The sequence below is a fragment of the Heterodontus francisci genome, chromosome 17 (genome assembly GCF_036365525.1).
Source record: "Heterodontus francisci isolate sHetFra1 chromosome 17, sHetFra1.hap1, whole genome shotgun sequence".
Taxonomy (NCBI): Eukaryota; Metazoa; Chordata; class Chondrichthyes; order Heterodontiformes; family Heterodontidae; genus Heterodontus; species Heterodontus francisci.
Genome location: NC_090387.1, coordinates 61,199,324 through 61,219,115, shown reverse-complemented (window position 1 = coordinate 61,219,115; position 19,792 = coordinate 61,199,324). Strand labels below are relative to the sequence as shown.

At 40.8% G+C, this 19,792-nt stretch overlaps 1 protein-coding gene across 4 annotated transcripts in view; it reads left to right on the top strand.

The window, feature by feature from the left end:
* Positions 1–17,956, top strand: part of esrp2 (epithelial splicing regulatory protein 2) — a 41,604-nt gene extending 23,648 nt beyond the window's left edge. For 2 of the 4 annotated variants that reach the window (XM_068049498.1, XM_068049497.1), the window contains 8 exons: positions 4,153–4,285; positions 4,385–4,427; positions 6,016–6,317; positions 8,558–8,776; positions 11,092–11,290; positions 11,961–12,153; positions 12,375–12,552; positions 17,073–17,956. In XM_068049498.1, the coding sequence (XP_067905599.1) occupies positions 4,153–4,285; positions 4,385–4,427; positions 6,016–6,317; positions 8,558–8,776; positions 11,092–11,290; positions 11,961–12,153; positions 12,375–12,552; positions 17,073–17,231 (1,426 nt within the window). In that variant the 3' untranslated portion in view covers positions 17,232–17,956. Of the gene's footprint in view, positions 1–4,152; positions 4,286–4,384; positions 4,428–6,015; positions 6,318–8,557; positions 8,777–11,091; positions 11,291–11,960; positions 12,154–12,374; positions 12,553–15,568; positions 15,686–17,072 lie in introns of all 4 variants that reach the window. The other 2 variants (XM_068049499.1, XM_068049500.1) reach the window with 2 other exon arrangements.
* Positions 17,957–19,792: the final 1,836 nt, after the last annotated feature.

Genomic DNA, 19,792 nt, shown 5'->3' with positions numbered 1-19,792 from the left:
CAAGTTGAGAAGGCTGTTAAAGCATATGAGATCCTTGGTCTTAATATGAAGTATAAAAGCAAGGAAGTTATGATCAATCTTTTATAAAATGCTGGTCAGGGTTGGAGTATTCCATTCAGTGCACCATCCTTTAGGAAGAATGTCAAGGTGTTGGAAAGAGTGCTGAAGTAATTTACTAGAATGGTACCAGGGATGAGGGACTTCAGTTAGGTGGAGAGACGAGAGAAGCTGGGGTTGTTCTCCTGAGAGCAGAGAAGGCTACGAGGAGATTTGATAGATGTTCAAAATCATGAAGGGTTTTGGTAGAGTAAATAAGGAGAAACTGGTTCCTGTGGTGGTAGGGTCAGTAACCCGTGGACACAGATTTAAGGTGGTATGAGGAAACATTTCTTTACACAAAGTTGTTGTGATCTGCAATGCCCTGTCTTGAGGATAGTGGAAGCAACTTCAATAGCTTTCAAAACAATTAAATAACTATTTGAATAGAAAAAAATACAGGGCTGTGGGAAAGAACAGGAGTGGGATTAATTGGATAGCTCTACCAAAGTGCAGGCATGATTGCACGAATGGCCCCCCTCTGTGCTATATCATTCTATGATTTTTAGCAGGTGGTTATTCAGTCCAGCTGGGTGCTTATTCTGTATTTGAGCTATCTAATCCCATTTCCCTATGTTCCTTTTTAATCTTTGTGTTTACAGTTCTAGCATAACCTCCCTGCTCTTAAATTTCACACTTCAGCGAATAAAGAAAAGCATGTCATATGCCTTCTTAACCACCTTTATCGAACTGTCCTGCTACCTTTAGTATAGTGGTTAGTATTCCCGCCTGTTACGCAGGAGACCGGGGTTCAATTCCCCGATGGGGAGGCGTGAGTGTTTGAGGCCATCCGAGGGCAGAAAGGGTCAGCTTTGACAAGGGAGACTTGTCAAGAAAGCAAATGCACATGGGATACAAGGTAACTTGATAAGGTGGATTCGAAATTGGCTTAGCTGTAGGAGACAGAGAGTGATGACAGACGGCTGTTTTAGTGACTGGAAGCCAGTGTCCATTAGCGTACCACAGGGATCTGTGCTGGGTCCCCCGTTTGTCACTTATATAAACAACATAGATGACTATGTGGGGGGTAGGATCAGTAAGTTCGCGGATGACACAAAGATTGGCCGAGTGGTTAACAGTGAGGTGGAGTGTCTTGGGTTACAGGAAGATCTAGACGGGATGCCCAAATGGGCAGACAAGTGGCAGATGGAATTTAACGTGTGAGGTGATACACTTTGGAAGGAGTAAAGTGAGATGGAAGTATTCAATGAATGGCCTGACACTGGGAAGTTCCGAGGAACAAAGGGACCTTGGCGTGTTTGTCCATAGATCTCTGAAGGCAGAAGGGCAGGTTAATAGGGTGGTGAAAAAGGCATATGGGACACTTGCCTTTATCAATTGAGGCATAGATTACAAAAGCAGGGAGGTCATGTTGGAGTTGGACAGAACTTTGGTAAGGCCACAGCTGGAGTACTGTGTGCAATTCTGGTCACCACATTATAGGAAGGATGTGATTGCATTGGAGGGGGTGCAGAGGCGATTCATCAGGATGTTGCCTGGGATGGAACGTTTAAGCTTTGAAGAGAGGTTGGATAGGCTTGGGTTGTTTTTGCTGGAGCAGAGAAGACTGAGGGGTGACCTGATCGAGGTGTACAGGATTGAGGGGCATGGACAGGATGAATAGGGAGCAGCTGTTCCCCTTAGTTGAAGGGTCAGTTACGAGGGGTCACAAGTTTAAGGTGAGGGGCGGGAGGTTTAAGGGGGATTTGAGGAAGAACATTTTTTACCCAGAATGTGGTGATGGTCTGGAATGCCCTGCCTGGGAGGGTGGTAGAGGCGGGTTGCCTCACATTCTTTAAAAAGTACCTGGATGAGCACTTGGCACGTCATAACATTCAAGGCTATGGGCCAAGTGCTGGCAAATGGGATTAGGTAGACAGGTCAGGTGTCTTTAATGCATCGGTGCAGACTCGATGGGCCGAAGGGCCTCTTCTGCACTGTATTCTGTGATTCTTTTAAGGATCTTTGGACGTGCCCTCCAAGGTCCCTCTGTTGCTCCAGGTGCCTCTGTATCCTCCCATTTTATTGTATATTCCCTTGCCTTGTTGCACCTCCTAAAATGCATTGCCTCACATTCTCTGGATTGATTTCCACTTTTCTGCCCAACTGACCAGACCACCTATATCTTCCTGTAGTCTAAAGCTTTCCTCCTCGCTGTTAGCCCCACGGCCAATTTTTGTATCATCTGCAAATTTCTTTATCTACCCCCTACATCTGAGACTAAATCATTAATATAAACTACAAAAAGCATGGGAGTGAGTACTGAGCCCTGTGGAATTTCACTAGTCATAGTCATTTATGGCACAGAAGGAGGCCGTTCAGCCCATTAAGTCTGTGCTGTCTCTCCACAGAGAAATCCAGTCAGTCCCGCTCCCCTGCTTAATCCCTGTAGCCCTACAAGTTTACTTCCTTCAAGAACCCATCCAGTTTCCTTTTTGAAATCAGTTTCCCTTACCACCACCCTTGTGAGCAGCGAGTTCTGGTTATTACTCACATTCCCCCTGCATTTCTTGCCCAAAACCTTCAATCTGTCTCCCCTGGTCCTTGTACCATCAGTTAATGGCAACAGATTTTACTTCTCTCAGCCTGTCATAATCTTGCACACCTCTATCACATTTTCCCTCAATCTCCTTTGCTCCAAGGAGAACAACCCCAGCTTCTCCAACCTAACCTTGTAACTAAAATCCCCCCCATCCCTGGAAACCATTCTGGTAAATCTCCTGTGTATCCTGTTAGGACCTTCGCATCCTTCCTAAGCTGTGGTGAGCAGAACTGGACACAATACTCTATTTGGGGTCTAACCAGAGTTGTATAAAGGTTTAGTATAACTGGCAACAACAGTCTTCCATTCGTAAAAATGCCTGCAAACCATTACCCTTTGCTTCCTCCCACGAAGGCAATTTTGGATCCTATTTGCTATCTTTGGATCCCAAGAACTTTTTTTTACTTTTTTGATCAGCCTGCCATGCAGGGCCTTGCTTAAAAAAAAAAATCCATGTAGACCACATCCACTGCACTGCCCTCAACAACGGTACTTGTTATCACCTCAAAAAATTCATTCAAGTTAGTCAGGCATGACCTTCCCTTAACAAATCCATGTTGACTTTTTCCTTGATTAGTCTATGCCCTTCCAAATTAAAGTTAATACTGTCCCTCAGAATGGATTCCAATTTTCCGCAACTGAAGTTATGCTAACTGGCCTATAATTACTCAGATTATCCCTTCCTCCCTTTTTAAACAACAGTCTTCCAATGCTCTGGCACCACTTCTGTAGCCAGGGAAGATCAAAATATGATGGTCTGAGCCTCTGCAATTTCTTCCCTTGCTTCTTTTGATAACCTAACTTTAAAAAAAAAACCGGGAAATGGCCAGTGCCCTCCTTCAGCCCCTGTTGCCAGCCTGTACAAGTGGTGAATCAAAAAGTTTATTTTCCCATTTTCTCCTCCTCCTGAGGTGAGACACCTTGTCTGTGGAATGATTTGTCTCCTGTCTTCTCCCTCCCTTCCCCCAGCAACCATTGCTCTCTAGTACTCTGTCAAATAGCTGTTCACGTGCCAGCTTTGACACTGAATGGCAGCAAGTATTTAACTATAAGGGAAAATGCAGTAGAATTAATCTTGCCCTCACCCAGTGTTGCATGCATTGCTGGATAGAGATCAAGAGCAAGAATTCTGCCTCTCTTATTTTATTTTGTGCTTAAATTAGGGTGCCAAGGTCCAATTTGTAGCACCCGTACTATTGCACAGTTGAGATGCACAAAGGATTATTCCTGGGACCTTTTTTGGTCTGTATGTTTTCATTACTTATTGGACCAGCTTGAGTCATCGAGAAGCCACCTCTTCCCTGCCCTCCCCCCCACCCCATCCTGCAAGAGTTGCATGTTGTAAAGATCAGTCGAGCACAATGCTGAGTATCTTTTACTAATCTTATTCAAGATACAAGATGTTAATTGGGTTTAAACATCAGTGTTAAGTGGATTGAAGGCTCAGATTTGTAGTTGGCAATAATGGATGCATCTGAATATTTTTACAATAGAAATTACTGATTTTATTGTAGAGGTGGTGTAGCACTGTGCCTCAACTCGCAAGGAAGAAGAAATGGAGAAGCACTGGTTAGGTTCATCAATCCAGAACACCGTGACCTTGCACTTGAGAGGCACAAACATCACATGGGGAGTAGATACATTGAGGTGAGCACTAATGTCAAGTAACTTTTTTGAATTTCACTTTAAATAGCAAAAGCTAAAGAAAAGAATGGTTGATTTATATGAAAATTAATTTCCATTCAGGTATACAAGGCTACTGGAGAAGAATTCTTAAAAATTGCTGGAGGTAAGTTTTTGGAAAAATCAATGGGGAAAAATTATAAGCTAAAATATATACATAATATAGAAGAAATCGCAGGAGATGAATGGTTTTTAATCTGACCCCCCCACCCCCATCCCCAAGTAACAAAGGGGTCCATTAAATATTGTACTGGCTGGTGCATTTAGTTGATGGGCTATTACAGCTCTCAATGAATGCTATGACCCTGGAACTCTGCAATTCTGCTGTCACTATAACTGTGGCTGAGTAGCATTTCCTCTCTACTTGTCTGAATTCCTGGGATCAGGGGCATCAGTTAGTGGTACTGTTCAGTCACCAGCTAATGGGTTGGGGGAATGGGGGCAAGCAATGGAGGAGCGTTGGCAAATCTGGATGAAAAGCAGGTATTTAGCTCCATTCTAGGTACTTGCCTTCAGTGTTACCCATGCATAGAAAGACTGGCCCTACAAAGGAGCTTGCCTTTCAACATCTGCAGGCCTTACTTCTGTGATCCTGGCAACTGCAGGTGCAGCTGTTGCCTACAGAGATAGATGTGGCCAGAATTCTGATGCCATTCCATCAGTTGCGCCTCCTAAAGACACTGCCAGTGTCGGCAGACACAAAGTTCTGCCCCTCTGCCTGTGGAAACCCTGTGATGCCCAAACAAGGCAGAGATGCAGCCTAACAGGGTCCAACTCTAAAACATATCTGATATGCCCATAATTCACCTTGAAGATTTTTTGCAGACTGAGCCTCATTCTCAATTCCAGTGTAAAGCTAGGGGAATGTGCATTGCTACCATAATGGCAGCTGTTACCTTCTGTCCTGAAGCACTTCAAACTGTCTGCACGTTGACTTTACTCCAGATGACACATGATATTGCGAAATTTGAAGCCTACTTCAAGTGAGGTTTCTAACCTGAAACCAAGATGGCAGCCAACTTTTTGGATTCGTTTTAAAACTCCTCTTTTAGATGAAGTGGGTAACTGACAGAGAAATCTGAATTTGCTGCTATGTTAAGTTAAAATAGGGGAGGGGGCAGTGAGGGGCGAGAGAGAAGGATAATTAATTTAGCTCCTGTTGTAGTGAAGTTGTATTTTAAGTGTTCAGACTTTTTTTTTCATTAAACAAGCATCCAAATAGTTTGTTAAAATTACAACTGTTTTTGGTACACTTTTCTGGTTGGACTTTTTTTTTCTTGATATTAACTACCTCTCATCATAAATTAATCTCTTGGGAGAGGATTATTATGCAGCGTGAGTCCAACAAACATACACACATTCTAGACTTTTTTTTTTTCCTTTTGGCAATGACTCATTAAGATGGTTAAATGTGGTCTCGTTGAAGAGCTTTTTTTTTTCAAATAAAGCCCTGAAGTGATTACAAGGCAGTAAATTAATTTGGCATTCAAGTGACCATTGTAATCGGCTCCAGGTTTGTCCTTTTTGTGATGTATTAAAATTATTGAACTTGCCACTTCATAAATTCATTTCTGTATTTAGATAATCTTGGGCCATTGCTGTATTCACTGATATTTCCTGCCGTGGACAATAAGAGGGTGGTTACATAGTTAATGCACTGTTGGTACCATTTTGAAAGATTACTTCTGATGCAGGTACTTCAAATGAAGTGGCACAATTTTTGTCGAAGGAGAACCAAGTTATAATACGAATGCGTGGACTACCTTTCACAGCCACAGCAGATGATGTCCTAGGCTTTTTTGGAAATGAGTATCCTGTTACAGGTGGCAAGGAAGGGCTCCTCTTTGTTAAGTATCCTGATGGAAGACCTACTGGCGATGCATTTGTCGTATTTGCATGTGAAGAGTTTGCACAAAATGCACTTAAAAAACACAAGGAAATATTGGGGAAGCGTTACATTGAGCTGTTCAGGAGTACTGCGGCAGAAGTACAGCAGGTTAGCAATACTGCATCATGTAGTGCATTATTCATATAGCAATTGTGCATGATCTTGATCTAACAATGTTAGAATGAATAAACATTTGTCATTCACTTGTGGTCTCCCTCCTCCAATTCATCCCCCTTCTCTCTCCACTTCAAAATTGGTGTTGACCATCCACAGTTTGAAGCCATAGAATCTTAAGGCACAGAACAGGCCTGATATGACCCGGTGAGAAAGGTGTTTAGGGGTTCTGCTCAGCCTTGACCTGGTCTTGCCATAATAGGGTTTAATTTTAAACAGTGTTTTCAACTCCCCCTTGGTGAACCCTTGTTCACCGCTTTCTAATTATAAGGCAAAGAAACCAGCACAAACAGGTTTTCTTAGGTTTAAAGAAGAAAGACTGAAATATATTAAACTTGAACTTAACCTTTTAGTTTGGTTGACGCCTACAGATGCACGACGTACCCATGCTAGCATGCATACGCGATACACACATGCAAATAGAGACAGAAGAGCAGAAGAAAAAATAAAGTGGAAAAGTTTGAGGCAATATCTGAAGAGTTGTTATGGTTCTTCGAGCTCACAGTAGAGTCCTTGATTTGTAGGTAGATCTTGCTTCTCATTGGGGCCCAGTATTCTACTTAAACCTTGATCGCTGTAGGAGACTTTTTTCTCTTGGGGTTCATGTGTCTTCAGTGATTCAGAGACTTGAGAAAGAGATGGGAGCAGACAGGAGAGATCTTCTCAGTCCAGGAGCAAACAGACAGAGTTCAAACTGTTTGTACAATTCAGAAAACCCCAGGTTGCCAAGCAGGTTAGTCATGTGACTAACTGGTCTGACCACGTCTTGGATTGTATCACCTTAGCAGTCTCTGGAATGCTCCTCTTGCACACATACCTGGTGATCCAGGTATTGTGTGTTTGAATGTGTCAGGGAATGGTCCTTTCTCCTTCCAATCGCCATCTGTTAACATGCAAATGTCTTTTCCAGCCACGGCTGATCTGTTTACCAAGTCTTTCTTCACTCCAGTAACAATTTTAAAATCAATGTGCCTCATTCTTGGCAGGTAGGGACCTAGCATGACAGGCCATTTAGTCAGTCGTATCTGTGTCAGCTCTTTGAAAGAGCTACCCAATTAGTCCCACACTCCTCATTCCTCACAGCCTTGAAAATCTTTTTGAGTCCGATCTGTTGCATTATGTTACTTATGCCAGCCAAACTGTGCAGATCATGATCAGGACTCATGAAATAACTTTTATGAAGTTTAATTTCATGTAGAGAGTGTTAATTTACCACCTGCAACTTGGCATTAAGCAGCTGCTTGCGTTCATCACTAAGTACTGACTGCAACCTCCTACACTAGAATAGCTGATGGTGTAGCGGAGATAGCAGAGCTGTTTTCTTTGTGTGACTGTGTAGGCACTGACTTGAGGTTTTGTCTGATTCTGTAAATGTCACTTGTGGCAAGGGGCATGCTTTTAAGTTGAGTGTCCCAATGAGTTAACAGGCTACCTACAGTGCTGACTATACAAGTCTCGGACATGTTTTGTCCTGTCGAGGAACCAATTTAACAACTTCTTTCAGACAATGGACTAGTTTTTAAAATAAAATTCAGCATCTTGAGAAAATTTCAAAACTGCCAGTTAATGAAACAAACTTCATTCTGTAATCTTCTCTGGCATTATTTTTGATTGTTTCCCTAACATCAAATGTAAAGATCTTCCTTTTTGCACTTTGGGATGTGACTGTGTCGAGGAAGAAATGTGATGTCTGGTATAATGTAACATTAACTCCCCACTAGTGAAGTTTTTACAAAATCTAGAATGTGCTAATCTGTCCAGAACAATATGGGTGCAGTATTTCCTTGTACTATTTAATCAGCCCTCTTGGGCTGTATTTACAATGCAATTGTAACATTAGTATGAGGTGCTAGGAAGTTGCAGTGTTAAGTCTGGAACCAGGGCTCATTGAGACTCCACAGTAAAGTGGGGTGATACACCCTGAAGGAGGATTTTGCTTTGCATCATTCAAATTTGAGTCTGCTGCTGACTCCAGCCTTGCACTACAACGTCTGGCATTAGTGTGAAGCAAAAGTGCTTTGCTCCTATACAGCTGAAGTATAAGTGTGACTTTAATGCTTCTGCACAAGTGCTACTGAGCATGCTGGAGCAGCTTTGCAATGATGCTCCATTTATTTCTAAAGTATTACATGAAAATTCCCTCCAACTGATTTTTTTCTCTTCCAATGTCTCAGGTATTAAATAGATACATGTCTGCACCACTAATTTCAACACTCCCAGCTCCTATTATCCCTGTAATACCTCAGCCGTTCATTGCCACTGGAAATACAAGAGACTGTATACGTCTTCGGGGCCTTCCCTACACAGCAACCATTGAGGACATTCTGGACTTCATGGGAGAATTTACAATTGACATAAAACCTCATGGTGTTCACATGGTACTAAATCAACAGGTAACTTGCAGTCTATTGCCACTAATGTGCTAACATTACCTTTTGAGAATGCAAACCTCTAGTTGAGATTGTGTAAAGGACATTTGTGAAGCTACCATTCAATTCATGTGCCGTAAAACACTCTGGACTTTTAACATTACTTGAATGTATATAAACGCTGACCTGTAAATCAAACACCCCTCAATTCAGGTGTGTTTAATTGAGTTATGAACTTTTCTGTATATGAATCAATTTAAATTGCTTAGTTAGCAAGTTGACCTCCACTATAATTGTAATATAGTGTAGATTTGTAGCACTGGTTTGGCTTGTGGAAAACCTTGTCCCTTAGGTGGTGGGTGAGAGGGGTGGGAAAGAGTGACATTTAAATTCTAACTAACTTACCTGTTTTAGTGCCTGGTGGGTTTAGTTGTTCCACTAGAGTTTTGGAAGTTGCCCTGTTTGGGAGTGTTGTCTGTGTTGCCCAGCTATTGGGAACAGGGAAGTAAATTTTAAAGAATCTCTAGTAGTTGAATATCCTATTAAAACCGCATAAAAATGTACTGTGATTCTGATTCAGATGAAATTTGTATAGTCTCAGCTAGCATCTGTTGTAGCTTACACTGCAGAGAGTATTCAGTCTGGATTTGCTTTCAATCCCCTCAATGACTAGTTATTTTGTAAATCAGCATTTATGTGTACTTGAGTACTTATGAGACAGCCATTTTTGCTATTGCAAAAGTTGATTTGAAGCAAGGCTTCAAACTTGGTTTAGGAATGCACTTAAAGAATATGTTGCCTCTTTCCTATCTCTTCACCCACTCCATCAATATTTGCTGTTCTACATTGAAAAATGTACTACATCAAAACCAGTCAGGTGTCCTGGTCGCATAAAACCAGGCACTGAATTATAAATACATAATTCAATAACATTTGGAACTTTTATCTATGTTTAAGTTTACTATTCCAGGTCAGAACAAAAGATCCTCTTTTATAAAGTCACTTTTGGTCCTGTTTTACTAAGGTTCTCATTTTCAAATGTGCTCAATGTTTCTAGGGATTAATGAATTAGACAGTGAGTAAAACAAATAATGGTTTCAGGAACTAGCTCTGAGCACAACATGTTTAGGCAGGGAAGTACTTGAGGGTTGATCTACCTTTTTCACAGCACTGCTTCATGAGCAGAATGTTGCTGTAACTGGAGTTAGCAATGTAGAAACCTGGGAAATGTCAGTCGACCATCTTGATTCTCCAATAACTGCAGCTACAAGGAAATCCCATTCATATTCAAGCTATAGGCCCCCTGCTGGTGAGCAGCTGTCAGGATTTTGTGTTCTGAGGTTTCTTCTATTTTTATTTTTGTTATTAACGTCCTCCTTGACCCTGGCTAGCTGCATCTCTGTTCACAATCATCCTATGATATACTTGGTAAGTAAGCCTGTAGCATAAGCCCATATACTGAAGGTTGCCCTCCACTAACTGTTAACTAATCAGAAGACAGTGCATGTTATCTTCACAGATTTCAGTAAGATTCACAAAAATTTAAGCTGCTTTTTGCTTTCAATGTAACTTATTTTAAATGGTGGATTCAGCAATATATTTAACCAAACTTTGGGTATAGGAAGTAAAAGTCTGTATGTAAATTATTCTATGTACATTTTGTTTGGGTATTTTGAGGGAATGAAAGCCTGGTAGCATTGGACTCCTGAGCCTGCTTTTTCTCTCCGAATATTTATCTTTTTGCACAGAGTTGAGTTTATTAATTTAAATATGAATTGGTCTAACTGTTCACAAAACTGTCCCATGCATGAAGCAGTTTCACAACCAATAAGTGGGGCTAGGAAAAAGCCACTAGCCCCACAGCGGTCTTCTGACTTCACATTTTCTGCTTGTGCCTTGAGGTGACTTTTTTCTAAGTAAAGAGAGACGAAAGTCTTCAAATCAAATACAAATTCCCTATTTAAAACTTGGCACATAGGAAGCAGACGCTCTCCCTTTTGGGAATGAGTTTAATACTGATAGCTCTGTTTTGAACTGTTTGTTTGTTGATGGGTGTCTTAGTCTGAGTTGCCTTCAAGTTGGCCTCGATCCTGCAGGTGGCTTCAAGTTAAGCCAGTTGAGGTTAGGATTGCATGTTTAATACTATTGAAAAGGTCCTGAGATTTGAGTAGATTCAGGTGAAATTTATTGTATGAAAGGCGATTTTATGTCCTTTTGTAAATACAATTTTCATTGTTTGAAAGAAAAACTGCTTTAAGCTTGCAATAACTTTTTTCCCTCTCCCCACCCCAAACTCCTTTGTTCCTCCTATTGTCCCCAACTACCTCTCCTGCCCTCAGGGCCGGCCCTCAGGTGATGCATTTATTCAGATGAAGTCTGCAGACCGTGCTTTCTTGGTTGCACAGAAATGTCACAAGAAGACAATGAAGGATAGATATGTGGAAGTGTTTCAGTGTTCTGGAGATGAAATGAGCTATGTTTTAATGGGTGGCACTTTAAATCGTAGCGGCTTGTCTCCGCCACCATGTAAGTTACCATGTAAGTTTTGAATTCTGACGCTCTCTTGCTGCTAAAGGCTGAAATTGTGGTAGGTGGAGGCTGGGGCTTTGTTTACCTTTTCATCTTTACCTGGTTTGCCATAATCAGTAATTCATTAATCAAGGCTTGAGGTTGAATGGGGGTTTTGATTTTTTTTTCTCTCCACTGCCCCCCCCCCCCCACCACTCCCCCTTCCAATGGCGAAATTGGACATGTAGTGGGCAATTTTTGCTTTTGAGGGTCCTTTCTGGAGCTCTGCAGTAGGTCTGCCGGGTAATAGGATTTTTATACTTTGTAGATGCTGCTCAGAGTTGCCAATGAGTTGAAGATAAGGTGGCCATTCACTGGGGTGTGGTAGGGTGTCTCTCCTGCTTAACACTCAAGATGTCATACATGTTCAAATTAGTGTTGGACTTGCACGAATATGAGCATGTATAGTTTTTAAAATGTAGGGATAAGCAGTATGCCAAATTAACTTGATGGATATGCATGCAGGCAAAACTGGATTAAGGAGTTTGTTGGTGACATTGCAATGGCTGCCCATGGAGTTCCGACTCTTCGAATGCTAATTATGCACTCGAGTGTTTGGGACCTTTTTGTCAGATACATAAGGTGATTAAATACCTATGCTGTTCTCATTTGTCCCTTTTTTTTTTTGTTTATCATGTAGGCCTTTCTCCACCCACGTACCCGACATTCTCGCCAGGTACTGCTGTAATACCAGCTGAAGCAGCGCTTTATCAACCACAAGCCTTGTTGGCCCCAGCACGGACAGCACCAGCACCACCGCCTGCAGTTGCCTATTATCCTGCTCAGGCAACAGCTACTCAGCTTTATATGAACTACACAACCTACTATCCAAGGTAAATGTTTCGGTGGCATCTCCTTCATTTTGTTACTGGTAATGTAATACTTGAGCCTTTAGTCAAAGAAGGTTTGTTTGCGATGTTTTCCTATAATTCAGTGTGCAAATGTATTGCATGGGATGATACTGAACCATGCAGCCAAGAAACATCTTGGGACTCTGCTTTCACTTTTATGGTGAATATTTGGACTGATTTTTTTAAGGCCACTTTCCTTCCAGCCCTCCAGTATCTCCAACGACAGTAGGATATTTTGCAGCTCCCCAAGCAGCAATGGCTGCTGCTGCCTCATCTGCAACCCATGCTGTGTTACCACAACCAGGAGCACTTGTTCGCATGCAGGGCTTACCTTATAACATTGCAACGAAAGACATCCTTAGCTTCTTCCAGGGATACCAGGTAATGATCATTAATTTGTACTTCTTGAGGATCTTTTCTTGTCCACTACAACATATTTTGATTTGAGGATATTCTGCATATATGCCTCCTTTTTTCAAGATTGCAGTGCAACTATGAAACTCAGATGTCTGTCTATATTATGGTTCACCTGTTCGCTAAGGCCTAAGGATATCTAACTGAGCAATTTTTTTTCTCATGCGTTCCATTTCTCTTGCTCTCCTGGATGTGTTGAATGACGTGCTGATCTTAAAGTGAATACATTTTGGACCACCTCTAGCTTGGTATGGCCATGTGAAAATGGGAGTACAATTTACATTGCACTGTATGTGGGTATTGATCTGACAGGTGTCGATGGTGATGTAATTTAGTGGGAGTTTGGTCTCTACCATCTCTGGGACAAATGAGATGATGGTGAGTTTTTGGGTTCCCTGTCCCTCCTCCCTCCCTCTCCCCCCTCTTTCCCCCCCCCCCACCCCCATATAGAATCGTTTCTATTTCATGGGGCTTTTGTACTGCATGTGTGAACACTTTAATGAGCAGTTGCAGTAATACCAGACCTGCTATAGTATAAACACCATTTATGTGGCAGTAAAATGTGCTGTCTCAAAATGACAGAGGCCCATTTAAATGCACAAGTTTTTAAATACAAATTTGAAAATAGGTTTATCTTTTAAATATGCTAGAATCCGATGTGCTTTGCATCACTTTCTTTCTTGACTGTTATTTGCTATTCTTCAGTATCTTGTTTACTGCTAGTAGTTGTGATGACCTGCTTATATCCAGTTCTGCCTGTCTTCTAATTGAAATTAAGGCATTTTAGTAAAATTGTCAAGTAGAGTTACAATCATTTTTGGGCCAATCCATCTGGTGCACAGCTTCTTCAAATATAAACGTACCATTTTATTTTTGTGTTCCAATGGGTAAAAGGTAATTTTGTTAAGAGAAATGTGCAATTATAGTCCAAGGCATGTCTTTATTAACCATGATGTGTACTTGTCCACTTTTTGCATAAGTGGCTGCTGATTTTTCCAGCTAAACATTCCACGAATGCATGTACTGTCAAGTTTGTAAGATGTACCCCAGCACTTTACTACCAAGCGGATTTTCTTTCCTAGAGTGCCCTGGAAATGGGGCATGTATCTGTAAGATTATCACCCAGCTGCTAGGTGTGCAAGGGAAACTTTTTTTACATTCTCTTCCTCTTGAGTGTGTAGTATTTTCTTAGTCCCTGCTCCTCATCCTCATATATCTAGAACTAAATACAAGCTTCTATCTTTACATTTGGTGAGTTCATTGAACTATCCTCAAAATGGCAACATATCCCAATATTTTAGATTTAAATGTAAAAGGTGCTTGATTTTGGTATTAATCTGCACATTTTTTTTTCCTTCCATTGGGCTGTGTATTATGTTTTATTTTGGTCTCCTTTTTGAATAAATGGCACTTTTAGCATTTGATATTGCTGTACATTTCCATTTTTATATGCAAAAGTCACCTGTTTAGATAGTCACAATGTGATGGTCTGTAAACATCTACTACAAAACAAGAACAGGCTAACAAGGTAGTAACTGGGAAGACAAACTAACTAATCTAGTCAAATCTATTTGTTTACGATTCAGATTAAAATCCTGGATTGGTACAAAAGTCTGTATCTTTCCCCACTGTCTGTCCCCTGGACTATTGCACAGAATGAGATTGTGACACATTAAACTTGCAGCAGAAATGAGTCATAAGGCAGCCAAATATTTTGAATACCCTCATTTACTCGATGTTTAGTTTTTGATCACTTGATCTGGGAGGTTTCCAACTAACATTTATATTTCTCTTTTTATTCTTTTCTGGATCGCCGCCTTCCTTCTCCCTCCATCTCCTCCCACAAAAAAATCACTTAGTTAAAATTGCATTCTATGCAAGCAGGTCTGGTAATATGCTAATATTTGCACAGCCTAGCCAATCCAACCTAGAATATTTTGCTGAGTGGGATTAGTCACAAGATAATGGTTTATTATAAAATGGTGGATGGGCCTATGCCAGGATTAATGATTCAACAGCAGATTGTGACTGCATTGTGTGAGTTTGTGATTGTACACATCTGCTTTTATTGTAATTTTGACTTTTTTGCTTCAGATGCCTGAAGCAATTTTTTTCCCCCACCCTTTGTTTGAATCTTGAAATTGGCAGGAGAGAATTTGTACTTTTAAACCAGTGTAATGAAAGTAAACTTGAGGCATCTTGGAAACTGGAAAAGACTAACAGGCACTTCCCAATCCCATTTGTTCACCTGTCCACAAAAAACATTTTTTTGTTGAACTATATACAGCTCAAATGCTGAAATTAGGGGGAAAAGTAACGATATGCAGTTCAAAGTGCTCCTAACTTCTCCTGAATATATTTTTTAGTTTATATTAAAAATGAATTGATGCCAGATCTAGGTTCAGGTATCATATCTATATCTGAATTCTTTTTAATGGGTAGTGGACTTGTGTTCAGTAACTAGAGTGGACTATACCACTGTTTAATTTGCTGTCCTTTTTCTATTTTGAACACATTCAAGGCTTTATATCAAATTATCATATCTTCATAACCTAGTGTTGCAGTGCAGTAATCTGTAGGCTGTACATCATACAGGGCTATATAGCATATGTGCTGGTTGTATGACCATTTATAATATGGCTGATGTATTAGTCAAATACTAGTTTTATTGTCTCCGTGGCTTGTTCTGCCATGATCAGAACAGAGCTTGTTTACGTCATGCAAGGGTTAATAGAGATATACGTGAACTGCAGTTTCAGATGTGATTGGATTGTCCATATTGCTTTTTAATTTTTAAATTCTTGGTGCCTTTAATCTTGCAGTTAAAGGACTGTTAATTGATGATCTGTAAAAGTTAAAATTCTCTCTTTCCAAGTAAAAGCCCAGGTTAAGAACTTTCTAGGTTTGGAATTTGTGGTGAAACATGAACTCACCAAGCAATGTTCCTTTTTGACTGATGCATGTATTCAAACTTGTACTGTAGTATGCACCTGATGACTACAGCGGCCTTATTCAGATGAACGAACAAGCAAGGAGTATGTTTCAGGCACCCAAAGAGTGGGTCTGTTTGTAGATGACCGCCTTTACAAATTTCGATAAGGTAAGAGAGAAACTTCCCAGCTGGCTCTGTGGCCAGGCTTCACTCTCAAGTGACATCAAGTGGTGTTTCCAAACTGGGATATTTATTTCTCTCTCTTCACCTCATCTCTGGGACTACTATCATCTTTCTTGACACCTTCCACTGATGAGTTGCAAATACATGGTGGCGTGGTTGCAGCCACCTTTTTGAGCAGTGGCGGTTGCAGTGCTTTTCCTAAAGGTAGCAAAGCAATTGGGGAGAAAAGTAAAACTTTTCTTTGCATGGCTAAGGTAATGCTGATTCTCCACTCACTGTAGTAATACATTCACTTTGTGCACAAATTAAACGAGAAGTTCTTTCTGCATAGTTTAATGAAGATATTTCTTGTGCATAGATTCCCCTTTCAAGAAGGAACTGGATTGGAAGTAAAAAGAATAGGTATAGAATGATCTAATTCTCTGGCCATAATGGTTCCTGTGCTGCTTTGGAAGACCAGGAAGATGAAGGTGTGAAGGGCAGCAAGACTAGGTTGGATAATGGAAGATGGATAAATACTCATTTATGATGAGGGCAATACAGAATTTTTTCCCCTCCAGCAATTACATAAGTAGATAGAAGGGGTTATACATCTGAAGAAATGGACTGAGTGGGAAGGAAGACATTCTCGATACATGTTATCTAACAAATAGAGAACTGGCTCTGAAATTAGTTTAATGGAGTTATTTGGAATAAACCATTCCTTTTTTGCTTTCACCAGTTTAGTCTACCCAAAATCTAAATTGCTTTAAGTTTGAGCAGATTTCTAATTTTACTGAACTTCAGGCATAGATTGATATTGTAACACTTCAGGAGTGTAACACCACTGAAGTCTAAATTCAATGCCCTGCATTTAATTTTTTTTTTTTTTTTTTAAACCCATCTAGATTGTCAGCACACCATTTTATTTGCTAATGCTACCTCTTATTTTCTGGTTTTATCTGCTGTGCAATTCTATATCGAAGAATTGCATAACTACTTTGCTGTCTTGTGGTGGTTACTCAATACTTCCCGAGTTCTACTGCTTTCCTGTTTTGTTTCCAACTTTTTTTTTATAGTTGACAAACTAGGTCTAAAAGAGGGATCCCTAATAATTTATCTAGATGGAAGCTCAATGAAAGACTGGCCAATGTAAAGTACATTGAACCACAGTAGTCAAATTTCACCGTTTAACAATTGTGGCAATTGAAAGTTTTTTGTTTAAGCATTTTGAAGTCTACGAGCTGGACGGACCAAATCAATAGATTGACTCGAGGTAATTTACCAAAATGTGCTGCTCCATCCAAGTTACAGAAGACATGCTAAAGACGCTCCAACTTTACATCAATGAATTTCTAAGCATCCTTCAATTTATTTTCTCTCTCTCCCTCAGCTTCATGCAGATGCGATCTTAGTTCTGTATAACTTTAATGGTCAGCCCAGTGGAGAAGCTTTGGTGACTTTCCCAACCATTGAGATGGCTACACGAGCAGTGTCGGAAAAGAATGGACAACCTATTGGTCATCAGTGTATAAACCTCAGATTGGTGTAAGACCTACAGATCGACTCGTCAGCCTTCATACCCATGGGAAAAACATAATCATTCCTTTTATAAAAAGGAATGTGGCCTTGTACAGAACATGGCCAAAAAAAAAGGAATCTGCATGTGTAGGACACCCCCTTTCTGCCAAAGGGTTGTGCACTAATGCAAAAGCCATAATAGACTGCAATATTCTGCATCAGCCTATTTTTAAACTGCCAACTCGCATTTATGATTTTGACTTTATACTGATGTGGAAGTGACTTGCAAAACTTGACGATGCTAAGTGTAGTTAAGTTATATATTTTATTTAAACCTAGTAGCTTCAGAGCCACATGTAGACTCACCGTTCTTAACATGCATGCAGTGTTTATGTTAAACCATTTGTATATTATGATACAAGGATGCTGCTTATAGGTAATGCCTTTAATGCATGCAATAGAAATTTTTTGTATATGCCTATAAGCTATAAAGATGAATTTTTTTTTTACACTAAGATGGCTAAGTGACAAACTATCTGCTGTTGGAGCACTAATACTGTTATCCATGATTTTTTTTCCCTGAATTATTTTCCCCCTGTGCCTTAATGCAAAGTGCAATATCAGCAGAACAAAGTTTTGAAAAGGCCTCGTGTGAGGCTAAATGAGTTGTACGTACTTTAGGTTAATAGAGCAAGTTTGAAACTTGAAACAGTCGAAAATTGTATGCTTTGTATAGCCAAACAATAAAAGTTTAAAGATGCATAAATGAGTTTGTTTTCTTCTTGCAAGGTCTCAGCAGTTTTTGCTAACCACTGAATTAGTTCAATCTGATAAGTACAGCGAACCTCCATTAATTTTTCTTTACTCTGTCATCTTGAAGATGACAATTCATGCTGGAGTACTGTTAGCAAGGACAGTGGTCATGCTTCAGTAACTCACCCAAGTGGTCATTGAGTGTGGCAGCAGGCTATTGCTTGTGGGAGGGGTTATTGCAACCAAGGCCAGCTATCTGTCCTGATCAGAATGCCATGCAGATTTCAGTTTTGCATAAGGAAAAAATATAAATGAAGTCTGAGTTCGCTCTCTGATCATCTCTCCACCCACACAAAGCAAAGAAAAACTCATCTATAAAGGCTAAATATGTATATAAACTGTAGCTTGGCTTGCATAGGATCAACCTATGAGTTTCCTACTCTGACTCTATGGCATTTTTAGTCAAATTGGCTTGTTATGCAAAGGAAAATTAGTAGAGACATCAGAAATTGTCCTTCCAGGGATGCCCACGTAAACTGGGTGTGACCGAGTAAGGACAGATATGAAAATAGGGAGGAAAAGGATAGGTTTACCAGTAGGTTTTGGGCAGTGGATGTTGTCTTTATGGATTTCAGTAAAGCCTTTGACAAGGTCCTTCATGGCAGACTGGTACAAAAGGTGAAGTCACACTGGATCAGAGGTGAGCTGGCAAGATGGATATAGGACTGGCTTGGTCATAGACAGAGGGTAGCAGTGGAAGGGTGCTTTTCTGAATGGAGGGATGTGACTAGTGGTGTTCCGCAGGGATCTGTGCTGGGACCTTTGCTGTTTGTAGTATATATAAATGATTTGGAGGAAAATGTAGCTGGTCTGATTAAGTTTGCGGATGACACAAAGGTTGGTGGAGTTGCAGACAGTGATGAGGATTGTCAGAGGATACAGCAGGATATAGATCGGTTGGAGACTTGGGCGGAGAAATGGCAGATGGAGTTTAATCCGGACAAATGTGAGGTAATGCATTTTGGAAGATCTGATACAGGTGGGAAGTATACAGTAAATGGCAGAACCCTTAGGAGTATTGACAGGCAGAGAGATCTGGGTGTACAGGTCCACAGGTCACTGAAAGTGGCAACGCAGGTGGATAAGGTAGTCAAGAAGGCATACGGCATGCTTGCCTTCATCGGTCGGGCATAGAGTATAAAAATTGGCAACTCATGTAGCTGTACAGAACCTTAGTTAGGCCACACTTAGAATATTGTGTACAATTCTGGTCGCCACACTACCAGAAGGACGTGGAGGCTTTGGAGAGGGTACAGAGGAGGTTTACCAGGATGTTGCCTGGTCTGGAGGCTTTTAGCTATGAGGAGAGGTTGGATAAACTCTGATTGTTTTCACTGGAATGACTGAGGTGGAGGGGCAACATGATAGAGGTTTACAAAGTTATGAGCGGCATAGACAGAGTGGATAGTCAGAAGCTTTTTCCCAGGATGGAAGATTCAGTTACTAGGGGATATAGGTTTAAGGTGCGAGGGGCAAAGTTTAGAGGGGATGTGCGAGGCAAGTTCTTTACACAGAGGGTGGTGAATGCCTAGAACTTGTTGCCGGGGGAGGTGGTGGAAGCAGGTACGATAGCGACGTTTAAGAGGCATCTTGACATACGTGAATAGGATGGGAGTAGAGGGATATGGTCCCTGGAAGTGCAGAAGGTTTTAGTTTAGACAGGCATCAAGATCTGCGCAGGCTTGGAGGGCCGAATGGCCTGTTCCTGTGCTGTACTGTTCTTTGTTTTGGGTGCTCATGAAGCCATAATGCAGTTATCAGCTGTGTCCTTCAGGAGTA